At 46.2% G+C, this 26882-nt stretch overlaps 1 protein-coding gene across 1 annotated transcript; it reads left to right on the plus strand.

The window, feature by feature from the left end:
- Positions 1-7073: 7073 nt before the first annotated feature.
- Positions 7074-19736, plus strand: MTURN (maturin, neural progenitor differentiation regulator homolog). Its single transcript, XM_039548978.1, has 3 exons — positions 7074-7261; positions 13015-13137; positions 19444-19736. The coding sequence occupies exons 1-3, from the start codon at positions 7100-7102 to the stop codon at positions 19552-19554; spliced, it is 396 nt and encodes a 131-aa protein (XP_039404912.1). The 5' UTR covers positions 7074-7099; the 3' UTR covers positions 19555-19736.
- Positions 19737-26882: the final 7146 nt, after the last annotated feature.

Here is a 26882-nt window from a genome sequence, read left to right on the forward strand (position 1 = left end):
AGAAGTGTTACATTTAGGTGTGCAGTCATTGTGTAATTAGGAAAGAGAGAGTCATTTGGGTCTGGGTGCTGGAGAGCGATGGCAGAAGGGAAGGGTAGGGATGGGGGTCACTCAGCAGTTGCAGGCTGTGGTGGTTTCCTGCTCTTTTCAAAGTGGAGGTAGTGGGTCTTAAGACAAGGGACATCACCAGATCCCACTGGGAATAAAGATTCTGATTGAGCCAGACTCCAAGAAGTGACTTCCAAAGCCAGCTCTGCTATAACCCTGTCTTATTCCAAATTACTTTTTCAGGTTTATGCAAGACACTAAGATGCTTTACCTCAGAAACAGAGCCAGATTTTTCTTCCATACTACTGAGGCTGGACTCAGCATCATAAACAAGATGGTGTAAACTAGAAAATAAAGCCTCTGATTAACCATTAGCCATTCAAATACCAGGCTTGGTGGTTAATTAATCTAGCCAGTGAACTCACCTCCCAAATACCATCAAGAGATTTTAAGGTGCAGTAAATATACTGCAGCTGTGCCTGTGCTAGCAAGCAGTACAGCCCGGGAGCAGATCCACAATGCAGGAGAGTGCTGAGATTGCAATGTGCACACTGGCCGCCTTTCATCTGAGAGGAAACCACCTCTTGTGCCCTCTTCATGATGCAAACCACAGCACGGTAAGTAGGGATGATTGGGGCATTCACTGTATAAGTGCTCTCCTGACCTGGGCTAACTACTAATGTGTAGGCACATCGCGTGAACTGGCCCCATTCCAGCTTCTTTGCAAAAATACTGGGATAAAAAACACATTAAGAAATATTGCTTTATCCCAGAAGCATAATACTAGGCCTTACGGAGACATTCTTAGTATGGAATTAATATATGAATCATACTGAATAATAATAACACAGGATCAAATACCTAAGACAACCATTTAAAAAAAAAAATCTTTTTCCACCGAAGAAACTCATATTTTCACAAGCTTTAAGGCATGAACAGTATTCCTGATTAATACACACAAATCTCCATCTTATGAGGTGCTAAGTGACTATGCCAAATCAGAAGGAAGGCTGTCAGCAGTACAGCTAGGACCAGGCTCCAGGCTTTCCCATCTAATCCTATCAGCAGCCTCATGCCCACGACGTCAGCACAGGGCTTGCCCGTGCGGGAAGGCATCCCAAGAGACTGAGGCTGGGATCCGGTCTGATTTCCAATGCCATTGCTGTCACTGCCTGTGCTCAGTTTTTCATTACTCTTCTCCTAAAGCAAGTGTCAGAATAAGGGGTCTGTCAGAATAAGGGGTGCTTCCAACATCAGTGTGGACTTACAGAGCAATTGCAGCAGAAGTTAGGGCAAGGTCTGGGCCAGTGCTGTGCTTGGGAAAAGACCCTCAGGGTATGATGTGCCAGACACTGCCCTATCTGTGTCAGTTCACACCAGTGCTCGCACCAGTATCCTTTTTTTCCCTTGTAGACAATACAGTCAATTTTCCTCTGCTTCTCCCCTCCTTTAGAAGGAAAGTAAATCACTGCAGTTAAAATCATAAGTCCTCGTAAAAACCTGCTTGTGCCCAGAAAGCTAAGTATCAGAGCTTGCCTAAAGCTTAGGAAGAAGTGGCATCTTTTTCAATAAATTTACATCTCTAAATAAATGATAAGTGTTGAATCAATTTCCATATGTTTAAAATAGCAGAGCATTAAGGATTCTGGCACTTCAAGCAATCAACTAATTTGCGACTATTATGAGAATATCTTTTATATTAGTGGAGCAATTCATCTGAAAATCAGGGACAGTCTGCACCTCTGTGCCCTCTCAATATCATAAAGGATCACAAATTGACAAAAAAATCCTGTTTGTTTGCCTGAAGGGATTATGGTGCCTTATGACATTCAGGTCTTTGCAAAGTCACCTTTCAGCTCTTGATAAGCCAATTCATAATGTCTCTCCCACCTGGCTTTCCTGGCTCCACGGTCTGCTCCTGGATACACAGATCCAGCGATAAACAAGAGTGTTGGCAGATATTTCCTGGTGAAAAAGGCAGGAACTGTAATGTACCAACTTCTGCATCCAAAAGAGATGCAAGGGCAGAAGCTATTCAGTGCTCTGCTCCCAGTTTTTCCCATCCCTGTGTCCAGTCTGGGCTCACTAAGCCTCATGTCTGGCCATGTTGGCTGGCTGCTTGCTGAGCCTCAGCTGACCAGCCCTAAAAAAAGTACACAACTCTTCATTCCTACCATTGTGTCCGTGTCTGAAACATACAGTTTCCAAAAGGACACAGAATGTTAAATGTGTGCGCAGCCTGAGCTTCAGAAAGCTTCAAGGAAAATGAAATTCTTTCAAAATCAGCTGGTGTTGGTTTTACCAGCATGTGGCAGGATGAAGGCTTTGTACCAGGCTTCGAGAGTCAGAATAATGGAAGGATGGATGAAAAGCTTCAGGTGAAGGGATCCACAGTTAATCCAGCCTTGTGTCACCATCAGCTTGCTGAGTCATTAAATATTTCCGTCGTATTTCAGTACCCTGTTCACAAATGTAACGTGCCGTTGCTCTAATAAGTGCATGGCACTCTCAAACCAGTGTTCCTGCACAGCACCCAGCAATGTGGTGTGATACTGCTGGCCTGGATGTCAACAGCAATACAGACTTCAAAACTGCCTGCCTGCAGGACCAGGAAAATGGCAGTGCATCAGTATATTCTCCCTCACATTTAACTCATGATTTTCCTATTCCTAAAAAGAAGAGACTAGGAGGAGGACTGATTCAGGGGGGTTTTGATGCCTTTTTAAAATTTAAGTTCATATTTTGGAGATGGCAATGCCACCAGGGAAAGCTGCTAATTAAGCAAGTGGATTTTTCATAGCCCAGATCTTCATCACTATTTATGTGTTTAATTTCTTACTGCCAAAACAATAGGATGTTCAACCACTGAACTCAAAAAGGAGGATTTGTGGTAGCAGCAGGATTTTTATTCTATGTAGATTTTTAACTAACATTTTAACTTAATTGAGAACCCGTGCATTTCTAACTCACTTTCCCTTTACAACATGTTCTTGGCTTGGATTATTCCTCAAAGTTTTCTTGCTCTTTCCTCAACTCCATTTACCATTGGGTAAAAAAAAAAATAAGAAAGGGAACCCAAAGCAAAGAGGACAGCCACAGCTGTGCTCCTCATTAAAGACAAGATAAACACAGACTGCTGTCTGGAAAGCTGAGTATCCTCAGGATCAGGGAAGTAAGATGGGGGAACAATTTGCAAGATACCAATATGTTGCAAGATACCAACATGGATTCCAGCCTAGAACTGATCTGTTGGCCGAAAGTCACTCAGCTTGAGTCCCTGGAACAACACCCTGCTGCTTTGCTGCAGCAGGACATGTAATGCTGTTACAGGCTCAGTGGAAAAGCTGTGAGGGTGCAAACACCACTGGAAGCCCTGCACAGACCAGGCTTTTGCAGGGACAGCTCTTTCAGCACCTCTCTCAAGCAAGTGCAAGTGTCAAGGGCACTCCAGGTGTGTGAAAAGCATTTTGTGAATGAGCCGGTACTGATAAAAATAAGAAATATTTTCTTTTTAAAGCTCCATGTTGTCAAGGTCTATGAGGGGTTGCCCATGCAGGGATCAACCCCCGTCAACTATTTCATTTCCCCTAGAATTTCTTGACGCTTTTGTTTTCTGGAAGAAGGGAACCAGTCTTTCCTTAGGAGACCAAACTGCAGATACAGTGTAGAGATGCCAGAGAACAAGCTGACACAGCACAGCAGCCAAGGGTGTATCTCTTATAATTTACTGGAGCTCACCCTCCTGACCTTTCTGTATTTGGATCAGCAGGGAGGGTGCGTAATGAGGGCTGCAGGAGGGCAATCGGGTTCTTAGAGCTGGTCAGGCGAATTAATGCGAACTGCCTGGCAGTTCACCAAAAGCAGACCAATGAGGGCTCTCCATCAGAAAAAAAAAGAGCAAAAAAAAATCTTGAAGGTGGCTGGTCCATGGGCGGAATTTTTCAGATTTCTAACGCATTGGAGAGGAGAACAGTGGCTCAGTGTTTCAGAGAAACACCGCAGCTGCGGGCAAGTTGCGTTTGTCTGACACATTTCAGAAACCCTTCTGCTCCTCCACCTTCCGCAGCTTCTCGCTTCGCCTTCCCTACATGCCTTTTCCCAGCGTCGTTGTGGCCAGGGCCAGTAGAGAATTAGTAACCACTTAGCAAGGTACTCTGCCCTTCCTTAGCCTTCTAGACCACGCTCATCACCAGGCATTGCAGAGGCAAAGGCTTTTGTAAAGGTAACTCCAGTGAGCCAGGTCCTTTGAAATCCTTCCCCTCCACACCTCCTCCAATCCATGCAAATGGCAGAAAATCAGTTTATCCACTCATCCTTCATGTTGACATTCCCCTCTGACCTAAATCTTCAATTTCTGTGGAGGTGGAGAACCTGCATAAAATCAGAAGTCACCTGTAAAATGCTGATATTTATATTTTGGTTCCAACTAGCATGGCTATGGCAGTGCATGCGCTCTGCCTTTATAATCTGCTTTTGGGGTACAGGTGTTAGAGCAAAGAGACGCATCACATGTAAATAAACAAATAATCACATCTGTCTGATTTGAATGGCTGCACTGTCAGATGTGACAAAGGATTTTGCAGTGCATGCTGCAATAAGATATTTAAAATCTCATTCGAAACCTGTCAGCTTTGCTACTCCACAGAAGGGAGATAACGAACACCACATACTTCAAAGTGATGTTTTAAGGGCTAAAAAGATGTTCCTGTGGGGCTTTGAAAATGCACATAAATCATAGGTGTTAACACTGAGACCCCATTTATTTCAACTGCGCCTGTTTGCAATGCAGCCTTGACCTCCCCTTGCTGCTATGGGCCAGAGAGCTGCCGGACAGGAGGACACGGCTGCCTGGCTGCCCACCTTGGGAGGCCCCAAACCCAACGGCCCAAAAGTCACTCCCACCACCATGTCCTCACCCAGTGCCAGCATGGTCTTTGGGGAGAATAGAAAACAAAGCCAGATCTCAGGGAAGCAAAAAGAGACAGTGGGATTGAGATTGACCTTGGTGTCTGAGCCCTGTGGCAGGGGAGATATCTGCCCAAGTGGTGGCTTCCTGCCCACTGGTTGCAGGCAAGCTGTAATGTCACATATTAGGAGAAAATATTTTCTCATGTCCTATTTTCATGCTAATTACTTAAATGTATTTGGAAAAGAAAATACCGAATACCCAACGATGAGAGAATGTTAAGTTTGAAAAGTCCTGCACAGGACTCACAGCTCTGCCAGCACCTGGAACCCTGACAGCCTGTGGTAACATTTGGTTTTCTGCAGGACCCCTGCCTCCTTCAGGAAGTGGCAAGAGGTTTAGGACTTCCTCTCAAGCTATTCAGGACTCACTGCTCCAGCCCCAGGCTGCCTGCAGAGCCACAGGTCTTCCACAAGTACCCCACACAGCGAGTGCTTTGCAGCTATTACTGCACTCACCTCCCCAGGCCTGTGCAGTAGGTAGGAGACTGATGTTGTTGCCTCATTTTTCCCTGGAGAAGAGACATGTGCCAGGACCAGGATAAGTACCTACAAGAGCACACCCAGATTCTGAGATTTGAGACACCTAGACCAGCAGTTTTGGAACATTGGTAATTTTTACCGTGTCTTGCACATTCAGAGCACAATTCCAAGCGTAATGAGGAGTGTTCAGCACTTGCTGCTCTAATAGCACCCCAGAAATGAGGGCATTGTCCAAAATATCTGTGCAGAATAAATGAAAAATCCTTTGGTGAAAAAAACAACAAGCACTTGCCATCCCACATGCACAAAGGAGCTGAGTTACAGTTGCACAAGCACTGATGCTGTTGGCGTTTCCTGATACTTCAGTGCTCGGCTGCAACGCCAGTGGAGGTTTTTCTCCGTGGTATCATTAGCACCGAGTTCCGCTGCACCCACGCCCACATCTGTGACAAGCCAGAGGCAGGAGACAGTGACCGTGGGGCTGAGCACAGCAGCGGGGGTGCTCGGAGCGTGCCCCAGGTCAGCCAGAGGCAGGGGGAACGTGTCCTTGCCGCAGCTTTGCTGCTGCTGCCGTGCTCAGTCAGTCACATTCTCTGTGCAGCTCAGAGAATCGTTACTGCCACCATGCTCTAACCGAGCCAATCTCAGGGTCATTAAGGTTGGAAAAGACCTCTGGTGACCTCACCACTGCTTTGGAGTGGTCGAATGATTTATGCACGGATACATACGATGGGAGTGTACGCTGCGTGACACTGACCCCACTGATCAGATGGGCTTTTGGCAGCTGCCATGGAAATGCAGTGGAACACCACTCAGGAGACCAGCAACAGCCACTGGGCTGTTTCAGAGGCCAGTGTTCTCTTTGTCCGCGCAAACTTTTCTGCCCACTGCCACGTATGGGCTTTCTGCTTCCTGTTCACCTCTAAGAATTCCTGGGCTTCCAGCTGAAAACCCACCCAGGCCTGTGGGGATTTGCTTTCCTTTGCGGCACAGTGCATGCCAACACAAATCTAAGGTCTTTTATAAATGCAGATCAGCTCTCGTATCTCTTATGCCGTGGCTGGACATATAGATAATCCCTTGGGATAAACTTGGAAGAGTAATGTGAACCTCACTGCAAACACACAGATTCACGGTAACAGGATGGTGAGGCAGGGGGAACCTCCGTAAGGCTTTCCAATGTCACGGGGTGAATCTGCCCGTATTTGGACAGCTCAACAGCCCACATTTGGGTGGCTCCCACGGAACCCAGCACGGAGGGTACCCGTGCGTTCAGCACAATGGGTGCTGCTGAGATTCCAACCCAGTTCTGGGAAGAGGGATGGGAAGCGGCGAGGCGAGGCACGGTCTCGCCGACAGTGCCTTCATGCGTGGGCTTTCCTTTTTTCCCCCCCCCCCCTCCCGCAAGTTGCCAGAAGGCGTCGAGTCGATTGTCTACGGCGAATTCCAGCGGGGCCGGTGCCGGGAGCCGCGCGCGGGTCGCGAGGCGCGGCGCGGGGGGCGGGAGGGGCGGCGCGCGGGGCGGGCGCGGGGCGGCGCGAGGCGCGGGGGGCGCGGGCGGCGCGGGGGACGCGGGCGGGAGGCGGCGGCGGCGGCGGCGGCGATGGCTTTCGAGGCGCTGGCGGAGGCGGCGGAGCGATGGTGCGCCCGCACGCCCTTCCAGCTCATCGCCGCCGAGGAGACGGAGCGGCGCATGGACTTCTACGCTGAGCCCGGCGTCTCCTTCTATGTGCTGTGCCCGGAGGCCGCCTGCGGCGACAATTTCGTGAGTGCCCCGGGAGGGGATCGGGGGTCACAGGCATGCGGGGCACCCCCCCCCTCCCCCCGCGCGTGTGCGGGGACGCGCGGAGAGCCCTCGCGCCGCTCTGGGACGCTCCGTCCGTGCCGGTCCCCGGAGCCCGGGGGGAGCACCCGAGGGGGAGCGCCGGGGGGGCGGAGGACGGGGCCGTGCCCGGGAGGGAGGGATGCGGTGATGGAGGGCGGTGGGGCCGGGGGATCCTCCCACAATCTGCAAAATGGAGTCCGCTGCCGGTGGGGGGCGGCCCCGCGGGCAGGGCTGCGGGCAGGGACACCCCACCCCCCCCCTTCCCCATCACCCGGCCCGGCCAGGCTGCGGGCTCCGGGTGGGCGGCGAGGAGCGGTGCGGGCCCCCCCGCCTGCCCCGCTCCCCGCGGGGGCTGCAGCTGCTGCTCCCCCCGCGGCCCCTCCGTCCTCCCGGGGTGCCGGGGCTGGGGCACGGCGCGGGGACGGGCGGACTGGCAGGGCTGTCACGGCAAATGGAGAATGGGCAGGAATAAAATGGAGTCAGGATGACAGGAGGGCCGCGCCCCCCCCGCCGCTCCCCCGGGACCGCCGCGGGATCCGTGCAGGTGCCGGCCGGGCGCCGCCGCGCCCCCTCCCCGCCGCCCCTCGCGGAGTTCAGCGCCGAGTTTGTGCGGAAAAGGCTCCGGCACCACAACCCATGCCTTTGGGAAGGGTCGGGGGGTGCTTTTCCCCTCGGCCAGACCCTCCGGGTGGTGAGCAGGAGTGCAGGAAGTCACCGAAAAGCGGCACCTCGCCACGGGGTTTGTAAGCTGCCAAGTGCCAGTTAACTTCAGTGAAAGGATTTTGGTTTGCTTTTTTTAACAAAACAGCTCCTAGCACAGACCGTTATGGTAGGAATGTTGTAGGTTCTTGCCTTCACGGAGCAAGTTTCATCCCTCCACCTGCTTGACAAATGTTCACTAATTCCCTTTCCAACAGGTAAGTGCCGAGTGTGCCCATTTGACAGATGGGTCCATGGAAACAAAGAGCGGTGGAGTGACTTCTCCAGGACCACAGATCCCAGCGAGCAGGACATTTACTTATTGTGTCGAGTAGATAGATGATCATGCTGAATTATGAAAGAAGTTATCTGGAGTTTAGTTATGCATCTGTCCAGGGATACATGAGACCTTCAGATGCAGCAGTGGAGTAACTCAAGGTGTCGATTCTCTCAGTCCTCTGTGGGAATAGCTCTGCACATCCATCTTCCCAGCACCTCTGAGCCTGTCAGACCGCAGTGCTCGTTCCTCTCTAGAGATGCCTGTGTCCAGAAAGGTCCATGCCTGCTGCACTCCTAAGCAGGAATATGTCTGAATCCAGGGCAGCACTAGGCTAAAACTGTGGTTGGACACTAATGATATTGGAAATTGCAAAGAGAGTCCATTTATTTTTCTTAGACATGTATTGTTTCTTTATACACTGCTCAATAATTGAGTGAACTCTTTCAAACAAAGTCTAGTCAAGTTCAAAAAAATCTTAAGCCATTTTGGACCCTATTCCAATGCTGGCCTTTTTCTTTTTTTGAGTTTGATATCACATTTTCCCTTTTTTTTTTTTTTTTTTTTTAATATTTTCATTCCAGGGTTGCTGTGGGAAGGACTCCCTGCCCAGAGTCACCACTAGTAAAATGGAGCAAAGGGCTGACTCCTGTCAAATGTGGAACATAAGCAGTGGAAAACTAGAAGCAGTGTTTTATTCTGTCTTTTTTAGCCTTATTAGTTGAGGAATTTTTTGTAATGATAATACTTTTAAGACTGGCAGATAGGTGTCATTCTTAATTCTTTAAAGAGATGGTGTCTCTTTAATATGCTTAAGATCCACTAATGATTAGATTCTCCAGCATCCTGTTTCCTGCTCCTAGTGCACTGTGGGACTTAATTTCTGCTCCCAGCTTGATTATCTTGTTTTTTTGCAGTCACTTTTTTTTTTTTATGTTCCAGATTATAACTTTCCTTTCTATGTGCAATTACAGGCTAAAGTTTATTTTAAGGAGACTTAATACAAGCCAAGGGACTGATTATCATTTGCACTTTAAGCCTTGTTGCATGGCTCCTTTAACACAGTGGAGTGTGAAAGTGAGTAAATATAAACGGAATTCACAGTGACACACTTTTCAGCCTTTTTGCACCCTGTGCCTCCTATAAAGGAGCCTTGCATTTAATAAGCATCTGATGCCTGGTATTCTTGTTCTTTCTTTACGTACTCATTTCATAATGATGCGACTTAAAAAGCTATGTAGGAGGTGCCAGAGAATTCCATGATAACCCACTTGTAAGGAGGAAATGATGAGCATGATGAACTTAAAAGGAAGGAGGAGAGGAGAAAAATGTGGAAAGGTTGCCAAAATGCAATCTGGGGGAAAATAACACTGAATTTTGTCTGAAATCAGAGATCTCAGATCACAACAATCTAATATTTTTCATTTCCTGAAAAGATATCTTTAGGCTAGGCTTTTAACATGCTAGGGATGCAGGAGACCCATGTAGATGCTTATTGGAATTTTCAGTACCACCTGGACACTAAAACTCTCTGAATCAGCATTTTAGATAGCTGAACTATCTATAATTCAGCTCCTGATGCTCCTGGGGTTCTCAAGAAATTAATTGGACTTGTGTAGCCGTAATCAAGGAGAGTGAGGGCTGTGATGCTAAGTCTGTCATTTGTTTTGTCACCATGTTATTACTGGTATTCAAAGTAACTGATAAAATAAATAAAAATATGATGCCATCTTGCTGCAAGATTTTCTGAAAATATTTCAGAACAGAGTTAGTGGGTCTGAATATTTTATGCAAGTCGAATTATCCCCACAAATAAAACGTTTTGCTGCCATGCACAAGTGGGCTGCTTAGAAAAAGGTGGGCCAGCAAGTGATTCTGTCATGCAGCTACACTGAGTCATCTAAAGGTGTGAGGGAAAGCAAACCCCTCCAGATGTAGCCCTGTTGATTTCCTCAGCTATGTGCTATGTGTAGATGCTGAACTAAATAATTCAACCGTGATCCTAGGCCAGCTGAGGTGGAAATTAGTGGCTGTGTGCTTTTGTAGTGACACAAAGCAACTGTGAGCAAAACTGAGCAAGCTTGGAAAACACATACTCCAATGATGAGGTTAATATTTTTTTAATTGCACAGCTACAGCCAGGCACTGTGGTCCACCAGTTTGCCAGCAGCCCCCTTCTCCCACTGCAGAGAGATCCTCAGGCACTGGGTTTTCCAGGAAAAGCATCTCTGTATATGCAGCCTTACTGAACTTTCTAAGCAGGAGCTGAATCCTCAAATTACGTTTGTTTTTATTTTGAAAGGCCGAAATTCCTTTTGCAGGTTCCTCTGGAGATGGGTGAGTCAGTACTGAGACAGTTCCTGCGCTGCCTGGGTGCAGCACTGAACCACCACAGAGAGCTGTAGATGCAGCTGAACCTACAGGCGTTACAACCCTGGTTTTTGTTATGGTTGAGGTTCATGAGGGAAAAGATTAAATCAACCCATTTCTGAATGAGATGCATGCACTAATGGCACGTGAAACTTTTTGTAGTGCAGTTTGTTGCTGCAGTCAGCATTTAAAATCCTCTGCAGATGGGAAGATTTTTGGAATCCTTACTTGCTAGTTGTCCTATGATGCTATGCAAAACAATGTCGTCAAAAGCTCAGTGATCAGGTTATTCTCTCTAGGTTTTTCCCTTATGCTAGATCATCTTATTCTGCCTACTGCTGACAAATTCACACTGGAGTCTAAAATGTGGTGGAGCTTGAAAAGAGATTGTAAAAACATGATAGGACAACATGGAGCTAACTTTCCCTGGGGAACAAACCTGCTATTACTTATTAAAGGGCAGGGCCTGATTTTCTTTTATGTGGAAGCTGCTGTGTATAGCTCTGGTAGTCAAAAGAAGCCACAATTTAAACAAGAATGAGGATCTCAGCAGTCATAATCATTTTATATACATAAACAATTGCAACAGGTTTAGCACGAGCCAGGAATTGCCAAGCTGCAACATTCAGCTCTGAAGGAGTAACTAAATAGTTATTACTAACCCCAAGTATGAAGAAATCATGGGCCAGACTTCCAAAACCTTCTCCAATGGCTGTTCTTAAAATGTGATTTGGAAGTGTTCATTCTGATTTCACTTCATGTACCTTCTGCCTTTTTAGGCCATAGAAATCACAAAGTGCAGACTTTTTTTCTGCTTTTTTTTCTTGTAAACAGAAGCTGAGATTTAGTTGTATATTTATAGGATTGCAAGGCCCATGACTCTTAAGATGGCATGAAGTATCATGAGACTTGTGGTATGTGTGTATGAGAGTTGGCAAGACTGTAAAGAACTTATTTTTATTGCCAGAATGGTTAAGAGATGACTTCGGTTATAAGGAAAGAGCAGAACCTACTCAGCAATTCAGGGCTGCTTTCATAACAAAACATTTCACTATGTTTATGCTTGTAAAGTGCAACAAGCAGTGAAGAAAATGTAGGTCAAGTGAGGTTCATAGCAAAGCAGTTACAGGTTTTATCTTAAAGGTGCAGTTTAGGTGATGTTAAATACTGCTCTCTTGTTAAGTGCAAAACTGCATCCCTGGCAGGTACTCACCGCTGAAGAGGAAGGCACCATGCAAGCCTTGTGCTAGGGATTGAAACATCTGTTGTTTTGAGCCTTTCCCTGAATATTAGTTAAGCTTCGGAGAGATCCTCCTCTTTCCTTGTTTGAGCATAACCTGCTGTTTATAGCAAGTAAAAGGGTACTTTGGGGAAAAGAGCTGCTGTGCAAAAAGAGAGGTACAAGAGTCTCAAACCAATTTGGCAGTATTGCACTTCTCTATGTGGCAGGCTGCCTAAGACAGTCCCATGCACGAAGTCTTCCAACAGAAGGTGTTTAAGGTGATGCATTAGCTTGTGCCCTTGCGCACAGGAAGAATTGTTGCCTGGGTGCTCCCTCCATCGCTTGCCAGATCTATTTCAAAGAACCTCCTTGCAGCAGAATAAACATCAGTTTTGAGAGAGGCTTCACAGAGTAAGGCTGGGGAACCAGCATCTCCAAAGCAGGAGTAAGACAAGAGGAAGATCTCAAATGGGTTTAACGTGCCTGCCTTGGAAGGGAAGATCAGGTTCCAGGGGGAGTAAATCTCAAAACAGGGTGGGAGGCTCAAAGCATCAGGATGCTGTGAGTGCCCAAACATCTCTCTTGGCTCTGTGTCTAGCCTGCAGGCGGATTTTGCATCTTTTCTTCTGCACTGTCGAGAGAATTACACATCAAGTTCCACCTCCAGGGTTGCATCATATTTGCACTAACGCCAGGAAGACAAAGAGATGCTTTAGCTCTTCCTGAGGGCTTCACTGCAGCAGGTGATGCAGAAAAAGAGAAAACCCAGCATGGCTTCCAGGTCTGAGCAGGGCTGATGTTAAACCAAAAAGCACCTTTATAGGTAAAATGTGCGTGTGCAAAGTGTGTGTACCCTTCATGGCTGGTGCAACCATGAGGCATTTCCACTTCTGGATCGATTTCCCTATTTTCTGATGCATCATGTTAATAAAATCCAGGTTCCTCCTCAAAAACGTGGCTTCTGAAGCGGCCTGCAATGCCTGTCCCCAGGGCGGATCTGAACTGCAGGAGGCTCAGTGTACTTTGGCAGATGTTTACAACATGTCACCTTATGAAATCACATGGAAAGGTTGGCGTGAATTCCTGTTAATGCCTTTCCTTTCTTGTGTTGCTGTTGGCTTTCAGCACGTGTGGAGCGAAAGTGAGGACTGCTTACCTTTTCTGCAGCTCGCACAGGATTACATCTCCTCCTGTGGGAAAAAGACACTCCATGAAATATTGGAAAAAGTCTTCAAATCCTTCAGACCTGTAAGTGCTTTTTTTTTTTTTTTCCCCTTCTAAACATTGACAGTTACCTGTGACTTTTAATGGGACAGCACTGGATAGAGCATGGTGTTTTTTCTTTTCCAGAGATTTACATCTCCAGTTAGCTGCCTGGGTACAGGAGTGTTAGCACTTAAGCTACCATCAGGCAATTGGAAATTGTTTCTTGGAAGTCAGCTGCCTCTTTATTTCCATCTCTGTGTTTGAGAGGATGAGATTCCTGTGCGGGATGGGAGGCCAACTGGTGTGTCAGCCGGTGGCAGCGGGCAGGGACTCGCGTCCTGCTGATGCAGCGCTGACTCCGAGGAACAGGATACGAGTCAGCGCTGTGGGACTTTGTGGCACAGTTGTTTCCTGGCACTGGAATTGGGGAGTTTTGCAAGGATATGAACAGCAAGAGTAAACCTCTGGGAAGCTGGAAGAATGGTCTCTCCTCAGGGTGGTTTATTTTATTTTATGGTTGGGGGTTTTTTCTCCCCAAGTGATGTAGATTTGCTATTAGGATGGTTGCCACTTGGTATTTGCAAATGCTGGTTTGGTCACTGCTTGAGAAGAAGTTGGAACAGAAGCTGGGTTTTGTGGGGAGGGGGCCTGTATTTTTCTGTTTTGCTACTACTCAGCTTTCTCTGTCCTTGTTTAACACTAAGATTTTTGCCAAAGCCTGGATTTCATCAGGGCGAGGTGTCTTAGGCTGGCCATTGTCCTTCATTTTTGCCAAATGCTCCCTTTAAACAGACTCTCCTTTTGAATGCTCGGGTTTGGCTAAGGGCTTGGTGCAAAGCAGGGTGAAGGTTTGTAGCCAGAGCCGTTCTCTCGTGATGTTCATGAGAAAGTTCACCAAGGGGCGTTTTTATACTCAAATGAAAATGTAGACCTTTTCCCTCCTGTATTTTTCTGTGTGACTGGTTGAGAAGACTGGAAATGTATCCCAAGTATTTAGTGCAAAAGGGAGGGCTTGGAGCACCGATATGAGAACACTGGCCCTCCCTGTGTTACACCCTTGCAATGGTTTGCAAGGATCGCCACAGCTGGTCGACATAAAAGAGCATCATTTTAAAGAATCCTCTGAGAGGCTAGAAATAAATAGAACAGATGTACACTTTTCTTAGAAAGGACTAGAAATCTGATCTGTCACTACAGCTGCTTGTAATTGTGAAAACATACAAAAAATATGTTTCCTGGAACAGTATTGGGCTCTAGGATATTCATAGATGTTTTCTCCTGCTCAGGGAAGCTGTGCCTTTGATGAGAAACTTCCATTGGTTTAACTAAAGAGGACTTCAAAAAGACTTAATTAAATTGGTACAGGTTACTTATTTCATTTAAACCACATTTATTCCAGCATAGCTTAAGTTACTGAGAAATTTACTTCAAACCAAGTTGAGCTACTCTTTAGAATAAAAAGGTCCGAAGCACGGGGGACCGTTATGCTCATGTAGCCTGGGCCCTTCATTAATACATCACATTTCACCTCATGATGCCCACAACCGAGCACATAAATTGAGATTGAACTAGAATATGTCTTTTCCAAAGACACCCACTCTTGGTGTAAAGTCTTCAGGTGACTTAAAGGATACACCACTGCTGGGCACTTTTTCTTCTCGTGGCTAGTTATGGTGCTCTGAATAACTCTTTTGTTTACAATCTGCATTTTTCTAGTTTTGCTTCTTAGCTGTTGAATTTCATTTTGCTTTTGTTTGCTCAAAAATGGTGTCCTCAGTTGCCAGAGACCTCTTGTAGACTGTAATCAAATACCTCTTCATTTTCTCTTGGATATACCACAGAGATTGTTTCTCAGATTCTCCTTTGACCTAGTATTGAGAGGTCTGCATCAGCATAACAAAACTGGGTTTATCATTTGAGGTATGGCTGTGTGTGGACAAGTCTAATAAGGAATGTATTGACATTCTTCCCTCGTTGTAACTTTTAAAAATAGCACATACATGGGAGGAAAGATTTTAAAAATTGAATGGTGTTACAATAGATGTACGGAAACAGTTATTTTGCACCCTCAGGCTTTTGCCAGAACAAAACCACTTTTCTCCAGTATTGAGAAATTATTTCCTTGGCATCACTTCACACTGTCTCCCGTCCTTTCTCTGCTGGACCCGTTTTACCAATGAGACCACCTTGCTCTCAGCTTCAAGGCAACAGTGCATTTGCAGGGCATTTCTTCTCCTCTATCCCAAGCAAGTCAGCTGACAGAGACCAGTCTGGCAAACTCCAGTTTGAAAAATGGCAGTTTAGGAAAAAACTACAACTGAAGGTCAGACTGAGCTTTTGCGAAGTATCTCGTGGTCCTGGCTCTCAGTCTGGGACACTGGGGACCAGGTTTTTAGCAGGTGCTTTCTAAGCACCTTCTGAAAGTCTTCTCTGTTTTGGTATTCCCAGTGGACATCCATGATTATTAGACAGTTCTGAAATTCTTTGTTGGGGTCCTTTGAAGGGAAATATTTAGAAGAGAACAGTGGCAGTGCATCTGCAGCTTTCCACGCCCTTGTGCACAGCATGATCATCTGCCTTCCCATAACTGAGGGCTCCAAAAACAACTTCTTCCAGTAACTCAGCTCAGCCCTGCTCTGCATGTTCATGATAACAGCCCAGCCATGTCTCCACGAGCTTACCCTGGGGCTGTGGAGGGGGAAGGGACTGGCTTCTCATGCTGCTGAGCCCTGTGTTTTGGAGACAGTGAGAACGCGAATGCCCAGCAGTTGTCATCCCTCTCAGTGAGAGACGGAGAATTCCCTCTGCTTGCCAGTCTTCCCTGGAAGGCAGTGAGGGTGGTCTAGGTCTGCTCACTGCTCTCAGGCATCTCTCCCTAATGTTTTAGGGGCCTAAGCACAGTGCCAAGCAGGATCTTTAATTAGACAAAGCTTTTAAAAAGTGCTAGTTTGCCTGCAACAACTAAACCACACCTCTAAGTTCTGCTTTAGACAAGGTCAAGGTGTTTCTTTCCTGAAGGTGGTGAGGGGCATATTGTCTCTACCCATTACTGCCTTCCTGGGTCAGTTTCTACAAAACTCTGTGATTTGCCTTATCCACTTGTTCGGAGAGCATCCAAGAGTGCTAGACACCATGAAGGTACATGATATCAACCAATATGACTGGGCTCGAATACTGTTATTTGCCTCAAAGCATCCCGTCTCCTCCCATGCCTTGGTCTCTGTGGTGTCAGAGGTGCCATGCTCTGGTGCTAGGAGGTGCCCATGCTGGTGTTTTTAAGCATATCTGCCTGGAGACTAAGTCCTTCCCACAGGGATTCAACAGAACTGTGTTATCTCTAGTGTAGCATCGCATGGACCACTAAAGCTCAGTCTTGTACTTGGTTTATTTTTCAGTGTGCTTGTGTGCCAGCTTTTAGTAGGAGACAGCGTCACTCTTCTTCCGTGAGTTAGTAACTACTAGGTTATTTGTAAAATCAGGGCACTTTGAAAGAGTTAAGACAGACAAATATAAGAAACGCCTGAGGGACATCACACCAACTGGCAAAGTTTGCAGGAAACCAAGGCATGAGTCATACAATTCAGCAGCAAATTCTAGGGGTCCCATACTGAGCTCATCTTCAGCCTGAAAAGCCTGCATCTGAAGTGGGGAGTCTGCAGTGTGAAAGCCATTTATGCCATATTCACTGAATTCATGCATATCCCAGTGACCTTTCCTTTACCTCCATATGGGTAGTTTGGCCAGCAGAAATAAATAGCTGTAGTTCAGGCAATGCTGCTGGTTGTTATCCTCCCTCCCTCCTCACCATGCCCATGACCACCTCCTAGCCATGCATCACAGCCTGGCAGTTTTGTTCCCCTTGGCTTTTCTGCTGATGGATCAGCTCTTTCTTTCTACCCCGTTTTTCTGTTTTATCTCTTTTCTCCTTGTTTTCCTCTCTAGTTAAGTCCTTTCAAGTCTGCTGCATAGCTGATAATATATGAAGCAGCTATGGACTAGAAGCAGAAACTAGTGTGTGTGAAAGAAGACAAGGTGGGAATCAGTAGGGTCAGCCCAAGCCATCTTCGTCATCTTATTTTGTCCTTATCTTTTGTGCAGTGTCCTTCTGTTTTGTCCCAATGTTTATAGAGCTCCCCGTGCTTTGGACCCTGATCCTCCCTCCTTTTGTTGAAGGTGTGGGCAGATTTATCATTGCAGTCCAGAGAGCAGTAAGGGGTTAACAGTGGTGAGGGACCACCATAATCCTGTGGGAAGCAACAGGATGTGACACCTAAAAGCAAGACCTTTGTGGTCCTTGTTGCCTGGGAGGCTCGTAAAATGTCTGCAAGAGAATAAAACTGCATCTCCATTGGAGGAGCCTCCCATCCCATCCCATCCCATCCCATCCCATCCCATCCCATCCCATCCCATCCCATCCCATCCCATCCCATCCCCGTTCTTCCTCCATAATACCACTAAGGTCTGCAGCATCACTCTGATTTACACTGCTCCCTCTGATTTATGCTGCTCCAGGGAAAGAGGAGACGGATTTCCTGATGGCAAAGAGAGACGGGATGTGTGAAAAGCAGGATGTACTCCCCATCCTTTGGGATTGTGTATGTCTTTGCAGTTCTTGTGGTGCATGTTGTGTTTTCCATGCTAATTTTGCATGGGAAAGGCTTACAGTAACCCATAAAATGAAGATTCATGTGACTCATTTCCTTGCAAATCGAAGAGGAATTATGACCAGAGATGGAAAAAAAAAAATGCAGTCAAAACTCTTTCTGCCACGTGATACAAACAGGAGTACAACACTCATGTTTAATTTGAATATACCAGATTAGTTTAGCAAAAATAATACTAGTGTATAAGAAAGTCTAGAAAGAATCCTTGCTTTTGCCTTTTGAAAACGGAGTATTTCAATTTTAGCTTCAACACGAAATAAAACCCCCACATCCTGAAAATGAACTGAGCAGTTCTTGTTCAGTTAAGCATTTGATTTGAAAAATATGTATGCACAGGAACAATTACTTTGTTCTGCTCAGAAAACAAGAACGTTTTCCATTTGGGGTCTCTCCGTAAGTGTTTTTAAAATGCGAAGGAGGGGATTTAGTCAGCAAATTCTCCTTCCATTTCCCTGCTGAAGAAACGCTGCAACTAAAAATCTGATTTTCTCCCAGTGACAGTGAGGAATGCAAGCTTCATTGCACCCAGAAGCTAATTCTGTACGTTGTATTTGTGTCCACTGAATAATTTTGAATGTCGATCACAGGCTGAATTAGTTCAGTTTTCCCTGAAAATCTGCCTTGTTGCAGCCTTCTCATTTCCATGCTCTCACCTAAAGAGTGTCACCCTCCTCATGATTTTTCTGGGTTTTGCCTCTTTGAAGAGCTAACAGCTGCATCACTCTCCAAAGAGGGTGTTACATGCATCTGTGCTGCTCTTCCAGCCCCGGCAAGCTAAATACATGGTATTCTCAGTAATGCCTGGCCTATGATTTTGCTTTGTGGCTATTAATAGCTGTTAGTGTAGGATTCTAATATGAGATTTCCACAACATACATTATTTTGACTGTTACTTGGTTTTTCTGTCTTCCTGACTTCTGTTGGCTTGGCAACCTTTTGGGAGAGAGGGGAGAAGTTCAAACATGGCTGTTTGCTCCTTTTCCTGTGGTGAAGAAGTGACGTTGCAGTGATCGGAGCCATCAGGTGAAGGCATCCGAACATTCTCCAAGGAGGATGGGCTGGCAGTTCCTTGCAAGCCCAAATCTAATTTGCGGAAGTTTAAAGGGACAATATTCCAGCGGAATACACAGTATTTCTCACTGCAAGGGCTTCACCCAGCATGCAAGACTTTGTCTGGTGTGATGGAGTGAAGGGTTCAAGAGAAACACTTGATATGGTGGGTTCTTTAGCTTTTTAGGCACTCCTTGCCTACTCCACATTATCCAGTCCTGCATGAGGATGGTCTCTTCTTTGGCTTTTATAGGGCTGACAAAAAACAATCTTAAACCAAGATAAATACTGCTACAGTATTATCGTGGTTCTTTCTGAAGTTAAACCACTGCCAAGTCTAAACACTCAACAATTCATAATGCGACCTCAGGGAAGAATGTGAAGCTTTTTGCAAGTGCTTTGTTTTGGTTTTATTTATCTTCTGGTCTCTGAGCACTTAATTTGGTGTGAGGATGCATTTTCAAATCTTTCTTTATCCCAGGAGGGAGAGAAAGAGAGTCAAGAGCATTATGCAATACTGTTATTCCAGGGTTTGAGGTTTTTAAGAAGTGCACGTAGGATTTGTGTGAAGATTTGCAGCAAAGCTGCACGAGTGGGTAATTCACTGTTACACAGTATTTTCTCTTCTTTGTAGCTACTTGGGCTTCCAGATGTTGATGATGATGCATTTGAAGAATATAACGCAGATGTGGAAGAAGAGGAACCAGAAGCCGATCACCAACAGATGGGTGTCAGTCAGCAGTGATTTTCTGAGAAGCTATAAAAATATTCGGAAGCCTTTGGTACCAGGTGGGGTCAGGTGGTCCCACGTTAGCCTGTTTGAATTAGCACATCACAAGGGGATATCTGGCTGCCAAGATAAAAGTTTTACAAAAAATGGTTTAAAAAAAAAAAATAATAATAATTCGTGATGAGCTTTGCTAAGAAGTGACCTGAATTTTGCTCCTGCTTCAGTGGGTTTTCTATGGAGTTGTCTTGGTAGCATTCTGCCGTTATCAGTCTAGAAGTAGTTTTGTCACTGACTTGTCTCTTCGATTTGTGTTCGAGAGTAGTGTTTGCTGCCATGAATGTAGAGTACTGAGAATGTAGGAGGCGTGTGGGGAGAGCGCCGAGTCCTCGCCAGTGACCTTTCCGAGGAAACCAGCGCAGAGAGCAAACACCACCTGCGCTTTTCTTTTTAGCGATAGGTTTTTGACAAAGTACCAAATGTGGAGAGACTTTTCCTGAAAAACAGTAGTTTAGTAGTGGTTGGTGCTGCAGAAGTGCATAATGAAGGCTTAACAAAAATAATGGGAAGTAGGAAATCGAGGGGGTGTCAGACATACAGATGTTTTTTCACTGACACCTAGGTTTACAAGTGCTGAATTAATAACTGGGAGTAACTGGCACCAGCAGCACACATAATAACCAATCTGGTACTCTGACACCATGTGATCTAAAGGCAAGTGCTGCTTTCTTACAAATCAAGTAAAAAATAGCCGTCACCTATCCCACTTCTGCATGGTAACTGACTTAAAGCTTTGCTGGTTTTGATACACTGCCAAATTATTACTCAAACCTCATGGCACTGTGCACTAGAATCATAGAATCATAGAATATGCTGAGTTGGAAGGCACCCATCAGGATCCTCGAGTCCAACTCCTGGCCCTGCGCAGGACACCCCAAGAATCACACCATGTGCCTGAGAGTGTTGTCCAAATGCTTCTTGAACTCTGTCAGGCTTGTGCTGTGACCACTTCCCTGGGGAGCCTGTTCCAATGCCCAACAACCCTCTGGGTGAAGAACCATTTCCTGATATCCAATCTAAACCTCCCCTGACTCAGCTTCAGGCCATTCTCTCGGGTCCTGTCACTGGTAATGAGAGTGAAGAGATCTGTAGCTGCCCCTCCTCTTCCCCTCCTGAGGATGCTGAACACCACAGTGAGGTCTCCCCTCAGTCTCCCCTTCTCCAGGCTGAACAGACCAAGTGACCTCAGCCACTCCTCACCAGGCTTCTCTTCCAGACCCTTCACCATCCTTGTTGCCCTCCCCTGGACACTCTAATGGCTTAATGTCTTCTTTACATTGTGGCTCCCAAAACTGCCCCTGGCACTCGAGGTGAGGCTGCCCCAGTGCAGAGCAGAGCAGGACAATCCCCTCCCTTCCCTGGCTGGTGAAGCTGTGCCTGATGCCCCCCAGGACACAGTTGGCCCTCCTGGCTGCCAGGGCACTGCTGACTTACATTCAACTTTCCCTTGACCAAGACCGCCAGGTCCCTTTCCACAGTGCTTCTCTCCAGCCTCTCTTTCCCTGGTGTATACACACAGCCAGGGTTGCCCTGTCCAGGTGCAGAACCCAGCACTTGCCTCTGTTACACTTCATACAGTTGGTGATTGCCCATCTCTCTTAATTTGTCATGGTCTCTCTGCAGGGCCTGTCTGCCCGAGAGAGAGTTGACAGCTCCTCCCAATTTACTGTCGTCAGCAAACTTAGTATTCCTTCAAGTCCTGCATCCTGTTTCTTAATGAGATGTTAAAGAGCACAGGGCCAAGGATGGAGCCCTGTGGAACCTCACTGATGACAGGTCACCAGTCTGATGTCACCCCATTCACTGTAACCCTTTCTGCCCAGCCTGTGAACCAGTTGTTCACCCATCCCACGATGTGTTAATCCAGCTGTGTGCTGGACATTTTGGTCAGAAGGATACTTTTGATACAGTATCAAAAGTTTTACTGAAATCCAAACATATTACATCAACTTGCTTCCCTTGATCAGCTGGGTGGATTACCTTGTCATAAAAGGATATAAGGTTTGACAAGCAGGACTTTCCCCTCATGAAGCCGTGCTGGCTGTGACCAGTGACTGCACTGTCCTCCAGGTCCTTCCAGAATAATATTTTCCATGATTTTACTGGGCACTGAAGTGAGACTGACAGGCCTGTAGTTTCTGGGATCTTCCTTGAGTGCAACTTGAATGCAACTTAACACTGAAGCCATAAGGGTATCAACCAGCACCTGGCTCTTAAAATTATGCTGGACCTCTTCCTTTTCCTGGGCCTTTGAGCTCGTCTGGGAATTTACACCTTATTGGAGGGGAGCTAAAATACTGCTTCAGCTGATAGAAAATCTAGTGAGGTTTTACTTATCAGGGGACTTGCTCCCTGAGGGGTTTGGTGAGGGTCTTGGTATAAAGGAAAAGAAGACCCCTTGTATTTTATACCTGTTTTACATAGCTCCAAGTAACTTGGATGAGTGCCAGACTGTGAAGATGCAGGGTGTCTTTATTTACTTGCCTTTTGTACAGAAAATATAAGAAGCAAAGGTAATTCTGTTGTAATACAGCTGTTTTCCACAATCAAGAAAAATGTTTCTAAATTTACTCCTTTTTTTCCAATTTTTTAAAAATTGTGAAACAAAGGTCACACGCTTCAAAAGCCCTTTTATACAGAATTAGCTTTATAAAGAAAGAGTGAGCGCAGAGAAAATGCTTGGACAACTCCTATAAACAACTCGCATCATTTCGAAAACCCTGTTGTTAATGATGTCTCCTTTTCAGTAGATTTTTTAAAGACTCTTTTTCCAGGGTTACTAAAGAGAGCACGTTTTCTTGATGGTTTACATTTATGATGGTGGTTTGAGCGATGCATAGCACATGATTTTTTCTGTCAGAGGCAAAGATCTTCCATAACTGGGACAATGTGTGTTACCTGAGTGTGCACGGAAGTGTCTGCAACACTGTAAAAGTCAGAGTTTAAGAATATAAAAAAAAAAGTGGAAGAAAAACAGAGCTTAATGCAACTTTGTACATTCTTTCAGCATGCAGGCATAAACATGGTAGTTGCAGCACCTTTTCTATGGACTAGTAACGTGAGAACTGTGGCAGTTCACTGTATAACACTGTACAGCAGCAATAGGCTTTTGGCTTACTGAAATAAAGTGTAAGACCAGTGGTTTCCATCCCTGCTTTAAGTCCCTAAAATTTCTTTCCTCTCCAGCTAGGACAGATGCTATAACCTTAAAGAGAGCCTTCCTTTGGGAGAACCTTTCTCTTCATAGCATCCAGTCCTTGGGTTGTGGCTCACACAAGTAGATTTTCTGGGGCTGACTTTCCTCTGCTCTGATGTCATGCAAGTGAGCAATTCACAGTAGTGCAAGCTGGAGGCAAAGTCCTGCTGTTCAGGTTTGCTGGGCACTTGCACCCATTTGTTTGAGGGGCAGGTGGCTGGCACCAATGTGCAGGTGCAGGCACCCCATACACACCTGCATAGCCCCAGGCGTGGCTGCCCCATGAGCTGGGCTGCGGGCCCGGCCTGACTGGGACACAGCCCTCTGCCTTTTGCAGGCAGGCAGGCAGGCTTCCAGCTGGATCAGTCCCACCAGCTGGCTCAGCATGTGGCTGCACAGATGAGTGCTGCCACAACGGAGGGGAGGGTGCAGGGTGGCCGTGGCAGCTGAGGACCTGCTGCTAAAAGCACCGTGCACGGTGTCAGGGGCCCGTGGCGGAGCTGCGGACCGCCCTAAATGCTGTGAGGAATTGACTGCACAAGGCTCAGTGGGAACTGGGCTCTGGCGGCAGCGGGATAGGCAGGATTTCATGAAATGAGGAAAGACTGTAAGATCCAGTGCTTGTAATTCCATACAGGAGGTTGTAATATGTATTGCACTCTGCTACCTTTCCCTGCGTGTTGATTGAATTGTTAATGAGTGGTTGAGCATTAATACAGTTGCAAGCAAACAATGCTGTAAATGATGTAGATATATTATTGTTATTTTCTGTATTCACTAACTCACTTTTTCTTTGGAATGCCGTATGCCATTTGAGTGACTTCCCCACAGACTGCATGTGCTGGACAGCTGGAGGGCCCTTCTGCAGCGCTCTCCCCTGCAAAACTCGCACTGAAGCCAGCGAGATTTTGTTTAGACAGGACCTGCAGGACCAGGGAATGTGTGAGGCTTGGTCCTGCAGAAAGCTGAACGCTCTCATTTCCTCCCACTTTGCTAGGAGCCGAATGTGTTGAGCCCTGCTGCTGAACTGAAGCATGACCAGGCAGCACTGAGAATAAACTGGAATTTTATACATAGAAAATTGAATTTACATGTAATAAATGTGAATGAACATTAATATAGAATGTATTTTATCAAAAAATATTGATTCCTTACTTTGACCAAAAACATTTCTGTATTACTGTGTTACTTTTCCATACTTGCCAAATGATGCAAGAGATGTGGAACTGGTTTGGTTGTACTATGAAATGTTTTTATATTTCATTTGTATTTTATTTTTCCCTCCCTCCTACCACATATTGCAGTCAGTAGCCATTCAGTAATTAATCAGGGGTAGCATGACCCAGTGGCTAGGCTGCCAGACTGAGACACAAGATTTGCCAACACATGCATAAATGCTTGCAAACCTGGGTACTCAGTGAGATGTGGGTTTGTAGGTCTGCCATTGCCTTGCCCTGAGCTTTAGGTGGGTCTCAGTCACTGAAAATTCAAGGCAGGACTCCAGTTATGCATCCAAGCCTCCAGAAGATTTAGTAGGAGCAGGGTAACTCCTTTGAAAGTCCTACCTTAAGTCTTTTGTAAAAGAGACTGTTAGTATTATTTGTCCAGCTGTGTATATAGTGCTTTAGGTTTGTGGGTGAACAGGTATACACATGATCATTCCTTTCCTCAGAGCAAACCAGTAATGAAAGGACAGGGAAGGGTCTTCCTTTTCCCTCAGCCTTTCTCATAGGCATTTCATGCTCTAACTAAATACAAATACAGCAGAGCAGAGCCTCTTGCAGAGCTGGTGCTTCTGAATATGAGTTGCATGAATGTCATCAGCAGAGTGCTGCTTGGACAATGAGAAATACATGGGATGCCAGAGGAAGAGGCAAATTTTAGAAATGTCACAGCTGCAGGGGCAAGAGTGAGCAAAGCCCCTTCAGAGAGAGAGCTGCTGAGATTTCTGAGACAGCCAAAGCCATCCTGCCAAGTATCTGCGTATTGAACCCATGCAGTTTATAAAAAAGCTTCTCTGGACACTACTGAGGCCTTGAGCTCAGTTGTGTTTTCCTGTTAGTGTCCTGCCTGATTAATGCATTGAGATGGTTGAGGGAGGAAGGGATGGAGAAGGCAAACTGAAAAGCCAATTCCTCTTCTCCAGCATTATGATATTGTGTGAGTAGGTAGGAGCAGCAGTCAGGGTGCAGGAAGCTTCTTTTTTAGATGCATGGTAACATCTCTTAAAAGGACTTGCTCATGAGAGAAAAAATTGTCGGACCGTTACCTTGCAAGAACTGGGGGAATAGCTCACCCCTGAGCACGATGACCTGAACGCCTACCAGACTTCAGCTCCACCTCCTGCCCTGCTCCAGGCTGTTTTCCAGGCAGTTTCCCTCTGTGCATAGTGCTGTGCCTTTCAAAGTCTCATGCTTGTAAGAATGCCACTTTTGCTGGGAATAGCCAGAGTTAGTTTTCCTGCATCAGTGACATGCATGCCAGCTGCTGCATCTTGTCACTGTGTCCCATGTAAGGTGTTCTCTGTGAGATGGTGACTGGGGCAGCGAGGAGGAGTTTCTGCTGCAGCATTGCTTTAGTAGGTCCCTGCCCTTTCCCCCTCTGCAAGGTGGGACATGGGACTGTGACAGTAAAAGTGATTGCAATAACATTGTGGACATTGTTTTAGAAAGCTGCCATTCAGTACATATTCCCAGCCTCTTTCAGCATGTTTCCTGATCTTTCTCTGGGATCCAGGGCTGATGCCTATGGCTGTTTTACTCAGTGTTAGCTTTAGCAGTGGCAGGAGGCAAGGTTACAACTTCATCCATCCTTACTGCGTGTCCAACCTTACCCTATGTCCATCCTTCCCTGTCCATCCTTACCATTCTGTTTGTCTCAGAAGTTCTCACTTCCAGAAGAAGGGAAGCATAGGAAGGAGGAGAGAGACACCTCTTATCTCCCACAGCTTGCAGCCAGGCACATCAGTGGAGCTGCAGCTCAGCACAGTGTGAGTCGCACTGTCCTTTCTGTACGGGGGGATGAGGTGACGTGGGAGATGTGTTATCCCTTGAGGACCCATGAGTGGTCCGTGCTGGACAGGCATTATGCAGAAGGCAGCAGTCATTTTAGGTGCCAAACCCAGTATCTTTTCACAGGCAGTGATGTCTCACCAAATAATCCACTCTCTGAAAATCATAACCCATTGAGGCTTTCCAGGTTGGGCATCCAGAAAATGAGACTTGTGTGGTTGCCTGGTCACTGGGAGATCTCTTTCTCAGTGCTGGCTGGTTTTGGTCTGGCTAGAGGACATGGGAAATTGGGAAGGATTCCTTTAGGGGCATTAACTGGATGCCCCTTTCTGTAAATTGCTGAGCGGAGGCAAATGCTTTGTTTTATGCATTTTATTCTGGCAGGACCTCCCCTCCTCCCCAGCAGCCTTTCTCTGCAGCCAGCTGCAGATGGGAAAGCTTTGTGTGAGAGCCAGGCAGAAGTGACGCAGGGCAGCAGCTCCTAGACCCTGCTACAGGCTGGACTTGAGGTCGTCCTTGCAGGGTAACCATGGAGCTGAAGGCTCGGGGATTATATTACATCACTTCCAATGCAGATATTTAAGTTAATTATGCTTAATTTAAGTTAAGATAATTAAGAGTCCTTAAATTTGGTCCTTAGAGGGAAGACCTTGTCACTTTGGGTTTTTATTGGATTTCTGAGACTTAGTTGCACTGTTGGTGTCTGATGTCTGTAGCAGGTGTACAGAGGAAACCTCTTCACTTAGCCACATTTACTTGTTCAGTGAGCCAAATTGTCTTTTACATGATCTGTGTTTGACTTTTTTCTCATTGCTAATTTTTTCATTTTTTTAAAGAAAGACAGTCCCTAGAGGCATAACTGCATTATTGCAAACCCCAGTTTATACAGAGCTGCGTAGCACTGCACTGTCAGTACGAGCTTGGACATAAAAAAGCCCCCCACAGATTAACAAAAAGGACCTTCATTTGTCTACAAGAAAAAACCCCCAAACTTCTTTGAACTAGTTATTGCTGACTGTCGTGAAGCTCACTGGTTTCATGTAAAATGCATTGAACTTTGAAATTCCCTTTCTGTACCA

Source organism: Corvus cornix, chromosome 2 (genome assembly GCF_000738735.6).
Source record: "Corvus cornix cornix isolate S_Up_H32 chromosome 2, ASM73873v5, whole genome shotgun sequence".
Classification (NCBI taxonomy): domain Eukaryota; kingdom Metazoa; phylum Chordata; class Aves; order Passeriformes; family Corvidae; genus Corvus; species Corvus cornix.

What these genes read in the sequence shown, in the direction of transcription:
- MTURN (XM_039548978.1), top strand. Translation starts at nt 7,100, where the DNA reads ATGGCTTTCGAGGCGCTGGCGGAGGCGGCGGAGCGATGGTGCGCCCGC. An exon ending in CCGCCTGCGGCGACAATTTC is followed by an intron (nt 7,262 to 13,014) that starts GTGAGTGCCCCG and finishes GTTGGCTTTCAG; the next exon opens with CACGTGTGGAGCGAAAGTGA. An exon ending in TCTTCAAATCCTTCAGACCT is followed by an intron (nt 13,138 to 19,443) that starts GTAAGTGCTTTT and finishes TCTTCTTTGTAG; the next exon opens with CTACTTGGGCTTCCAGATGT.